Source organism: Syngnathus acus, chromosome 6 (assembly GCF_901709675.1).
Source record: "Syngnathus acus chromosome 6, fSynAcu1.2, whole genome shotgun sequence".
NCBI lineage: Eukaryota > Metazoa > Chordata > Actinopteri > Syngnathiformes > Syngnathidae > Syngnathus > Syngnathus acus.
The window spans coordinates 6,225,039-6,236,834 of NC_051092.1; the positions used below are offsets into that span (position 1 = coordinate 6,225,039).

General features: G+C 39.5%; 1 protein-coding gene across 1 annotated transcript; it reads left to right on the forward strand.

The window, feature by feature from the left end:
- Positions 1 to 764: 764 nt before the first annotated feature.
- Positions 765 to 11,444, forward strand: parvaa (parvin, alpha a). Its single transcript, XM_037254023.1, has 13 exons — positions 765 to 1,072; positions 3,761 to 3,850; positions 4,345 to 4,415; positions 4,895 to 4,997; positions 5,180 to 5,320; positions 6,175 to 6,290; positions 6,437 to 6,495; positions 8,003 to 8,022; positions 8,135 to 8,196; positions 8,592 to 8,660; positions 8,860 to 8,961; positions 9,845 to 9,917; positions 10,253 to 11,444. The coding sequence occupies exons 1-13, from the start codon at positions 934 to 936 to the stop codon at positions 10,327 to 10,329; spliced, it is 1,122 nt and encodes a 373-aa protein (XP_037109918.1). The 5' UTR covers positions 765 to 933; the 3' UTR covers positions 10,330 to 11,444.
- Positions 11,445 to 11,796: the final 352 nt, after the last annotated feature.

Sequence of the window (11,796 nt, forward strand, 5' to 3'; positions counted from 1 at the left end):
AACATAAGGTTTGAAACAAACAAAAAATAAACACATACTGTGATTTTGTTTTTATTTTGTCCTCCCAGTGCAAAGAACTCTTGCATTAAAATACAAAGAACACATTTAAGCAAAAAAGCAACATTTAGAATTCTGAAGAATTAAGAGCTGTTTGTGTCATTGTGCTTTTCGAATATGATTTGAGTGAATGAGACATTTAGTGCAGTTTGCAAAATGGTATTGATTGTCAAAATTGGCTGTTATAATGAATCAGTGGCTGAAATAGAAGTGCGTGATAAGAGTATACACAAATGAAAAGCATAGGAAATGGCATTACTGTATCTAGTCAATTAAGCTCAGAAAATATTGCTTTCGTGCATTTTATTCCACAAAACCCTGACTGTGAAAGGTATGATAATAAATGACTTATGTTTTCTTAAAGGGTTACTAGAATGCAAATGATTCACGCATGCCTACGAGGCAACCCAATGAGCACTCCAGTCCTCAGTGAGGTGTTGTCATCCTGGCCACCCCGCTAAAAAAAAAAATCTGGCTACGCCCCTGGGCTTTATTCAATAAAGTGTTTATAGTGTGGCTGAAGTGTATACAGTGGATAAAAGGTGCTGTAAAACATTTTTTAAATTTCTCTTGAAATTAGAAAAATCAACCATCTGTTATGATCCAAACAGCGCGTAAATGGAGAGAGGGATGGCTTCCATCATTTGTCCGGCTACCACAGCTCGTTTCCCGCGATGGGTCGCCGCTTCCTCCCCTGATGTTCTTCCAGAGAGGCGGGGCCTCTAACTCTGACCAACTTCGAGAGGAATTGTGGAATTCCATTTCCGCTTCAGGGAGTCGACCGGGATTTTTCTCCCAACAAAATTTCAACATCTACGTCAGTTTAGAAAGTTTGACTCAACAAACGTCGAGTTTATTTATTACTCGACAGCGACGATGGCTTCCTCACCTCAGAAGTCGCCGTCCTCTCCCAAATCCCCGACAACGCCGAAATCTCCTTCTTCGAGAAAAAAAGACGATTCTTTCCTTGGAAAACTTGGTGGGACTCTGGCGAGGAGGAAGAAAGCTAAAGAAGGTAAACAACCAACAAAGTCTTGAGCCATGAATTATTGTGTTTTACTGCCTAGTGCTGGAAATTAGAACGAAATGATAAATCTCGTTTCAACATAGGCGATGGTCCTAACTAATAAGAGTGACCCACGACAAATCCCAAAATGTTATGCGTGTTAATGAGGTAACAGGTTTAACCCTGTGGTATTGTTCATTTTCGTGGAGTAAATATCAATCACTGTCAATATTATACGTATGGGCTACGTGTCTTTATCCATCCATGTAAGGTAAAGAATTCACTTGTGACGTTTTCTTGGGCTCTCTGACAAGTCTCGCCTCCCTTCAGCCACTTTTCAACAATAATAATGGAAGCTCTCATAACCTAAAAGCCAGGAGGAAGCTGGTTAAATGACAATATTGTGAAATCATTAAGGGTTATAACTATTGACAAAAGTTATTAATTAGTGAAAAATAACAAAACAACACACTAGCTCTTAATATTAATGATCGTGTGAATCTGAATTTTTGTATCTTCCTCCAATGCACATGTGTCAAAGTCAAGGCCCGGGGGCCAGATACGGCCCACCACATCATTTTATGTGGCCCGTGAAGACAAATTGTGCATCAAATTTGCGTGTCATTACTAGAATTGCAAATTGTCGTCACTTTTAATATCTTTTTTTTTTTAAATATTTGACCAGTTTTTACTCGTCTGATTTGAAAACGAGTTATTTGTCAGTTTGTTTTGTAGCTTTTACTGTATATAATATGAGGTGAGAATTTTAATGCCCATATTTTAAGGTTCCGCAGCTGCGACACATTTGATGTATGTTATTGCATCTAATTCATGAAAGACGTGTGCACACACACTCGCACAGCGTGCGTTCCTCTTATAATTTGACGGAAGACCTTGGCGACTGGCTCTTTTGCCGATCGTTGATTCAATTCCAAGTCACTGTGAGGTTTATGGTCAGTTGCCATAGTAAAGTGTAGTAATAGCCAGATGGAATTCAAGTGAAGACAGGATGAAGATGTTAGCTTACTCTAGTGAAAGCACAGGGTAGGATGAATCAAATAGATAGAGGAGATGGTCACAAGGTGGAATCGACAACATTAGTAAGGATGACAGAGCTCAATCGTGCTTGATGAACACAAGACGGGAGGTCATTCTTTATGCTGAGTGAAACTAGAACAAATCCGTGTTGTGGCTGAGTGTTTTTAGAATTTTGTTGTCAGCTTTAGGAGGGTAAGTTCTTGGGGAGAGAGCTGTTCTGCAAGTTGGGGGACGGAGACCTTCAGTACAGACATGGGCTGTGGAGCACTTAGCTTTTCCGAAAGCAGCACAAATGTTTATTGTTGCCAGAAGCCAGATTGCGTATTTCATAGCAGACATGAAAACACAGATAAGAGATTTCTGGATCAATCCAGTGGTCATTTGGTCTTAGTGGTTATCATTAATTCACTGCTAACTACAATTACATCACAGTACAGTGACACAGAAGAAAAGAGAACTGGATCTTTTTCCTAATGGTACTGTTCTCGTTTAAAATCTAAATCAACTGGCACAGGTTGAGGCTAGTCTGATTTTGAGCACTGTTGATGTGTCTTTGAACAAGGCAGTTAACTGTAACCCTGACTAGACAGGCTGACTCCGAACAGGATGGGCATATCTTTTCTTCTGTGTGAATATTTTTTAAATGATTGTCACAAACAAATTGGGTCCATTCAGTCATGCCATTTTGAAGCTACTGAATGTTTGAAGGGAGGGGTCATCAAACATTTCAAAAGTGAGGGCTACCTCCCACCTCAAAATCTTTTAAATTCAGTAGTCGTTTCCACTTGAAACAAAAACAGAAAACACGTTTCATCAAGCTCAATTTTAATTGTCTATTTTATGAATTTATTTTTAACAAGGTGTGTGTTAGTGATGTATGGGATGCTAGGATGGTGTTGATTATGCAGTTTGCAAATTGACAGGATGTTCGCTTTGCGCTCCCATTACATCAATCCGTTGAATGGTTGCGCCTCCTCAGCTATCTGAAAAAACGAGACAAAAGGCATGCTGGGCATGCTATAAGGCCTGTTGAGAAGCAGGAAGCATCACTGCTTGTCTTTTGCTAGCTCTGACTCACGGCAAAACAGTACTGGTTAAAAAAATTGCATTTTGTGTCTTCCACAAGTGCTTTCCTGATAAATATTAAAGTGATTGGCGAACAAAGGTGTTTTCCCTTCCAAACCCAATGGCTACAATCTACTGTTTATCTGAGAATTTCCATTGCCATGCTTCTCTTTTGCCGCCGACTGAAAATGACGTCACAGTTGCCAGGTCTCAGGTAACAACCAATCACAGATCAGCTTCGGAAAACTGGTGTGCCGTGACTGATTGTGACCTAAGACCTGCCACCAATGTCAACGATGTCATTTTCAGTCAACAGCAAGTGGAAAAATGGCCGCTCCCTGAGATTGATAAAAACAGGTTGCCGGTTTAATTCATATTCCAAAAACGAAACATTAATCAGAACACTGTGTTTCGACTAGTTGGGCTGCACAGAACATATCGGTGCAAAGAGAATTTTGTGGTTGACTTCCCCTTTAAGAATATAAATAGAAGAGTCTGACTCAAAATTTCCATGAGGATTCGATAAATGTTTGCATTCTTCCTGATTTTCTTTGTCAGTAATGCTTTGTAATCTCTGTTTTTCCACCACTCCAGTGTCTGAGCTTCAGGAAGAGGGGATAAATGCCATCAATCTTCCTCTCAGCCCCACCCACTATGAACTTGACCCCGAGGACACCATGCTAGGTATTCGCATCGGTCCCATCAGTCCGATTACACTTTTATAGTAAAGTATTCAGAAGCCGTAGACTAAATTAGAACTGTATTATCACGATAGTGTGCTTTAATTTTGTATGGCAGTCATTTAAAGGACATCAAACTGCAATACCGCGCTAACATTCTGAATTAATTGGGATGCCTTCAAGATGATGCAAATATTAGCATTGATTTGCTTTTGGCATGCAGAAATATCATACTTGCCTCTAAGTAGGGGAAATATCAAACTGGTAAATGAAGCCCCATTTTTACTGGAAAGTACAGTTCAGTTAGTCGCCAACAATTTGCAACACGTTTGTGTTCTCACAATCAAAAATTAGAGATACAATAGCTAATCCCTGTCACAACTTGTGTCAGTGACGTATTGGGCTCATCAATTATCCCTCCAAAGAAAATAAAAGAGATGTTGTCATCAACAGTCATGGACCCTGATGAGCATAACTGACATCATGTTCTTCTTCTAGAGGAGAATGAGGTGCGTACCATGGTGGATCCAAACTCCAAGAATGACCGCAAACTGCAAGAACTCATGAAGGTCAGTGGTGTCAGGAAAAAAGCATTCAAACATCTTACCTGAATCTATTGACACCAAACAGCAGACCAGTGATGAGAAAAGCTTTGAAAAACATGTGAAAGTGAAGAACGAGTTGCCAGAAGGGGCGGCAGGCATCTTAATCACTTAGAATAAAATAGAATCACAATATTTCTCCACTAGTAGTAGCATGATGCAATTATTCGCTAACTGATGTAATTGAAGAAAACAATCTACAACAGTAAGAAACTAAAGGCAAATGTAAAGAAAGAGTCCATGGCAGTTGGCACAAGAAGCATAAAAATCTTGAAGGAATTGATAACAGCATCGAAATGGAGACAAACGAAAAGCAAAAAGTTATTGACAGCAAAGAAATGTAGTTAATTAAAACATCAACAAGTTGTGATTGCTCATTCCTAAAATTGTTTTAACTGGCATCTCGTCATTACATTGCCAATATATTTTGTCCTGTGCTCACATAGGTGCTGATCGACTGGATAAATGATGTTCTCGTTGGGGAAAGGATCATTGTAAAGGATCTGGCTGAAGATCTCTATGATGGACAGGTCCTGCAGAAACTGTTTGGTGAGTTCATTATTTGTGATTTATACATCGTCATAGTATTCAAGTTTTAAAAATTCCCACAAAATCTGTACCAGTTGTGCAATACACTGCATTAAATTGTCTCATCTCAGAAAGCTGCATTTTTTTTTTCCTCCTGAAAAATATACAATCGCTTGCTGTTGCTTGCTCATGATGGTTTTCAGAGAAGCTGGAAGGTGAGAAACTCAATGTGGCTGAGGTGACACAGTCAGAGATTGCACAGAAGCAGAAACTGCAGACTGTTTTAGAACGGATCAACGACTCACTCAAACTCTCCACCAGGAACATTCGCTGGAATGTCGACTGTAAGTGAAAGGCTATACAGCCTATTCATTCAATCCTTGTAATTCGTGCACTTTTTTTAAGATATTATGCTACTGTGTCAGCTTTATCATTTTAATCGAGTCACTCTGACTTGTCCTCACTTGTACCCTGTTTTGAAGCCATTATGGGAATCTACATCTTTGTCAACTGAATCTATTGATTGAGCCATCACATCTGGTCTGACTTACAGTAGTTGTTTCAATCATATGACTCATAATTGCTCGAGATCATTTTTACAAGCCTCTTTTTTTATATTCAAGAACTTTTCATCTAAATCAATATCCACAACTAAAAAGGCTGCTGTAACCAGAAGAAATCTGAGAGTTAGTTATTTTACTTTTGAAAATTTCATGTTGTTCAGTTTCATATTTTTTTTTCTTAGTTTGAATAATGTTTTGCCAAATAATTCCTTTGTGAGAGATGTTTATTGCCCAAACTTTCTTTAGTCAGATGTTTTTGCCAGTAGTTTTCACTGGTTTTTGTTTAAATTATGTTTATTATTCGTCATTATCATTTCCGATTTTTTAGTGTCTCCATTTGTGTTATTTCTCCATTAAATGAATTCATTAAAAATGCTAGACAAAACTTAACATTTCTTAAAGAGAATGAAAGGGGAGAACACATTCATAGGTTAGAGGTTGAATTTTTTTTTAAGGAACAGCTATAGCTAGTACGAATTCAGATTTTTGACAGACAAATAATTTTTTTGAATCACTGACACTACCCAACTTGTTTGTCTTTAACAAAATGAAGCTGTTCATGCGAAGAGTATCGTGGCCAAATATGAATTTGATGAATCACTGATACTATCCAACTTGTCTTTCACAAAATGAAGCTGTTCATGCGAAGAGTATCGTGGCCATCCTTCACCTGCTGGTAGCACTGTCACAACACTTCAGAGCACCAATTAGATTGCCGGACCATGTTTCTATTCAAGTCGTCGTGGTCCAGGTGAGTTTCAACACTCTGTCTGCTGTTATTTGCATTTCTGTACCACTATTTTTATTCCTTTCATATCTATGTGTCTTTGTTTATTTTTTTCCAAATATGTTCCACCTCATTTTACTATCACAATGACATTAATCTCTGGCTTTCAGAAAAGAGAGGGCATCCTCCAATCCAGACAAATTCAAGAAGAAATCACTGGTAACACAGAGTAAGTAATAGCACTGAAGAAGTCAAACATTTTATAGCCTTCCAAATGCATACAGGTGACACACCGCCTACCAAACGTTTCACCTTTACCGAGGAACTTTCTTTTCAGTCTTGGCTCACACACTGAAGATTAGGCAGGGAGCCACAGTGACTTCATTTCAAGCAATTTAGCTGATGGTGTCAAAAGGATGGCAGACATGGATATAATATGTAATATAAATGACGGGCGCTCAACATAAAACTTCAAATTACTATTTCACGCTGTCTTAAACAAAACCAAATCAAGTTTGCTAAATTCAAACTTTTTACTGATTTTTTTGGGGGGGATCTTCAGTATTTTGTCCAGTTGTATGGCACTAGTGCTAGAGACTGAGCTTTGTTAGAGAGGTAAAGAAGTGACTTCTGAACTTCACGGATAATTCAAATTTTCTGCCAATACAAGTGTTGTGTGCTTGGTCCTTTTATTTAGGAATACATCCATCCTTATTTGACAGAGGCTTTTTTTCCCTCGTTTTTTTTTTTTTGTATAAATGTAGGGATACACGCAATACCCCACAAACCTAAATTGGGAAAGATGGGCATTTAAATCAGTCCCAGCTCTGGTCAAAAACACATCAATGCATGCATTGGTTTCTCTATACATATGATTGGATTGATTTACAGTATATCCTCTCACTGTCTCTGTGTGATAGTATTCTGAGGTTTCTGAGATTTGTGTGGACTTTCATCTATCCTTTTACCGTGTGTAGTTTTAATGAAATCAATAATCTACACATACTGTACTGTGTCAAGTAGTCAAGTATTGGCGATGTATTCAAACTACAAGAGAGTCTCTCTCTCTCATTCGCACACGTCCGCACGCAAGTCACACGTTCGGGTTGCTGTGGAGCAAGAAACTTGCGAGCTGACAGCAGCAACAAAAGAAATAACAGCAAACGCAAAGGCACCAGCTTTACATGGTCACAGTGAAAATATAGTTATTAGCACAGCACCAGGAGGACTGCTCAGACTTGCCTTTCCTTGATTACACACTTAATATACTATGTGTACGGAATGTGTGATTTCTTCCTGACCTGCCCTGTAGTGATAGCCCCTCTTCAGGGACATTTGGACCGCTGCAGTGATGATGACGAGGAGTGATATTGTAGGTTTACACAGAGAAGCTTTCATTTATTGTATCAATACCCAACAGTGTTTTGCTGCCGAGATGATGTTACAGTTTGGAGTCACTCTGGGCCTCCGGCTGATGATGCCCAGGTTTTTCGGGTAGCAGAGATGTACCTGTGTTTCTGGTTAATCTTATTATGATGCTATAGCTACGTCTATTGTTGAATCATAACTAATCCTCCCATTCTCCACATTCCTCTGTGATTGAATTGGAAGCACTCGCCTTTCATTCTCTCGTATTCTATAGAGACTCGAGTGTGAAATTGTGAATAACATGAAATGACCTGTGATTTTTTTATTTATTTTGACACTTTTTTTCTTCTCGTGTTCTAATTTTCCAGGGCTTTCTCTGGAAGACATGGTACGTTGCTACAGCAGTGAGAGATTACCCAGTATTCTCTTTTTCTCATTATGGTCGTATATTGTTTTCCTTTTTTTTTGCTATTAATCATTTAATCCATGTTTTCCCTCAGAACGTGATGCTTTTGACACCCTGTTCGACCATGCTCCAGATAAACTGAATGTCGTCAAAAAGGTAGCGATGCACTGCTGAATGACGGACCATAAATTTGGCTGTCGGTGTCTGCATGACAAACCCTTAAATGTCTAAAGCAGACATTTCACCACCAATATGTCAACCCTGAGCAACGTTTTGTAACCAAGCAAAGTACACCAATTTGGATCAGATACACCTATAGCTTCATGAGCTAAGCTCCTCAAAGCAAAGCGTCTTGGACTGTGAGAGACGGTCCCAAGTGGAGCTTCTTGAGCCTGCTTCCAAATGGTGCATTGTACGAGGGGGTGCACTGCTTTTAGAGAAAAACAAAATGAGGGGGGGTCATACAGCAGTACAGCACACCAATATTACTCATTCATTTTTCTGTCTACTTATTTAGCAGCTGATCAATGAATGGCTTTGTGTTTTCCCAGACACTGATCACGTTTGTGAACAAACACCTGAACAAGCTCAACTTGGAGGTGTCTGAATTGGAAACACAGGTATGACACCTTGACACACCTCAGAGAGGTTGTTCTGGGCCTCCTTAATGGGAAAGGGTTGTGAAGTGATATTTTTGTCTCGTATTCTTCTAATTCAGTCTCAATCACTTCTCTCTTTTCCCACAAACCATGCCATCCAATGTTTGCATTGTCTCCTACCAGCCATCTGGTCTGTTTACCTGCCTGTGCTGTGTGTCAGTTTGCAGATGGTGTTTATCTGGTCTTGCTGATGGGTCTGCTGGAGGGATACTTTGTGCCACTCTACAACTTCTTCCTCACACCTGAAAACTTTGACCAGAAGGTTGAGTTTGCTCATTTTCATCACAATCTTTGACTCTGTGGCAGACTTTAACAAACATTTTTAAGTTGATCCTCTGGTTTTCTGAGGAGCATCAGGGTCTGCCCTCAGAAGTTTGGTTCCATGCCATCTGTTTTCCTTAGAGCCCATTCAATGCACAGCCATCTCTCCTCTCTATTGGCCTCTCTAGTACCACGGTATTCTAAACAGGCAATCCTCGGAGACACCACAGTAGGCTTTTGTTACGGTCTTGGCCAGCCACCCTTGCCAAGCTGTGAAGCAGAATGGCAATCCCTGATACAATGTGCACAACTCCAAACACACACACGCACACACTTCTGGCCTGGAAGAGCAGGCAGAAGCCCATAGCATCTGTAATCTCTTCTACGCAGGGAAAGACTGAAGCGATGGCTCAGGGGCTCAGTTTTGTGCGTGTGTTTGTGTATGCCCCCCGGAGCCTGCTCGTTGTTAACTTAGCTCATCTTGTTTTACTAGATGAGACGGCCACACACAATGCTTGGGAAACTTGTTTAAAACCTTTCTGCTCTACTAATACTAATACTGCAGCTTAACCTGGGTCATGCTTTTCTTTGACAGTAGCTGTAGTTATGTTGGTTTATTATTATTTTTATATTCATTATATACTGGCAACTGCTATACTACATTTGGAATTGATAACTGTTTAAACCTACAAAATTAGTAGAAATTTACCACATTGTCAACTAAGGAAGCAGCGTGTTTCTGCGGCTGCATATAGATAATTGATATTTGAGGTCAGAGGTGTGGTGCACGCGTGTGTACACATGCATGCGTGCATGTGTACGCGTGCATGCGCGCGTGGTGAGCAACTTGTCTAATGTTTAATCAACGTTCACTCTCACCGTAGGTACATAACGTGTCCTTCTCATTCGAGCTGATGCAGGACGGAGGTCTGGAGCGACCAAAGCCGAGGCCTGAGGGTATAAAACTTTAACACGATGATCTTATTGACGCATCCGTTATGCAATTACTTAAATGCCCACTCTTTGTAAAAACATCTTTATCTTGTTTAATCAAAGGCATATTTTCTATACTTTTACCCATTGTCTGTTTTGTTCATTGTTTTTCCTATTTATTGGGTCTTGTGATCATCTAACAACTCTGATACCTCATTACCGACAGGCCAGTTAAATAATTAGAAACTAAAGTGAACTGAGCTATTATTGGACAATAGCAAAAAATACAACGGGAAACTCTTTTACTATGCATATCTGTCTTGATGGTAGTCTCACTGGTTTTCCTTTTCTTTTCTCAGATATCGTGAACTGTGACCTTAAGTCAACCCTCCGTGTCCTCTACAACCTCTTCACCAGGTACAGGAATGTAGACTGAATGCCCAATCGACAAAAATAAGACTTTTTATATCAATGGACCACATGCTATCGCTTATAAATCCATCAATTTATTGTTCCAATGTGTTTTTATTTGGATTTGTATGTGCCATTTTACAAATGACCACAATCCCTGCAGCATCACTTGGTGTGACACATTTGGACACATTTGAAAAATCTCTTAAATGTGTCACATTTCATCATTGTACTTATTGTAAATTTAACACACTTATCCTGTCATATTTTTCTAGCTTTCCTGCTCCTCTTGAAGTACATTTAATTAAACTTCCACTACTTGATATAATGTGTCTTAAGGAAAGAAACTATATTGGTGCTTCCACAGCAATGTTACCCTTGTAAAAGCAAGCCCAAACTTTTTTTGCACATAAACAGATATTGAAACTTATTTACTAAGCATGCGCAAACAGAAATGCGTCAGGAAAATATGCAAAATTGCTGCGCCTTTCGTGTTATGCTTTGTCCAGCTGCGCTTTGCACCACCTGAAAGGCCTCCTGGGTGAACCCAGTTTGTGGATCAGCTTTCACAAATGTTTGTGTGCACAACCAAGTTTGCACCTGTTTTTTAATCACAAACATTTAGGGGCTGATACAAAGCATTATCCTCTTGCTTGTGCAGATATGGATCAAAACATAAAAAAAAAAAATCGTATCTTCTGCTTCGACTTTGCAATCTACTACAGGTTCTAAACTCCACTGCATCTTAGACTGAAAATAGGAGCCATTGAGCTCAAACACATACTATAGCCATTCCATTCCACAGCAGTTAAATTAAAATGGCATACATTTCATAGCTAGGACACATTGCCATTAGTCATATACTGTAATCGCTCTGTATTTTGTGCTAAAAACATTGGTGGCGTCTCCCATGTCACAATTTGGTATTGGTAAAGCCACACGGGGATGTTATTTTTACAAATTGATGTGGATTCCGCCTGGCGCCAGCAACATGCATCTTGATCTATCATACCGTACTTTCAGGAACGTCAATACATGTTAAGCAACAAATGTTTATCGTCAATGCTGCCGACAAGTGACATGTCATGTATCTATTTATGTTTTAATCTATATCATTTAATAAATAGATCAATATCATAATCAAGCTGTACTATTTGTATTTCCTAAAAACGAAAGCCAGAAAATGTCACTGCCTCGTCCACTGTGTATCCTGCGTCTCGCACAACAGTCATCAAATTCAGGCTCCAACTCATTTTTGACACTAATTCGGACCAGCGGTGTAGATAATGGTGGGATGGCATCTGAACAGTGTGCGAATCAACATAATGTCTGCAACAGAGAAGTGTTTTGTTCGAGAAACCGTATCTGGTGCTTAATGCCTTCTCAGATGCAACCGATCCTGAGGGATCCGAAAACCATGTTACTACCATTTCCTCTGCTTCTTCGCCCAGGGAACAATTTCACGTTGCCAGTTTGGACCTTGTTGTATTAA

Bases quoted from the DNA above. Each gene is read 5' to 3' on its own strand.
- parvaa (XM_037254023.1), top strand. From the start codon at position 934: ATGGCTTCCTCACCTCAGAAGTCGCCGTCCTCTCCCAAATCCCCGACA. The intron at 4,416-4,894 runs GTCAGTGGTGTC...GTGCTCACATAG, and splicing joins AACTGCAAGAACTCATGAAG to GTGCTGATCGACTGGATAAA. The intron at 6,496-8,002 runs GTAAGTAATAGC...CTAATTTTCCAG, and splicing joins GAAATCACTGGTAACACAGA to GGCTTTCTCTGGAAGACATG.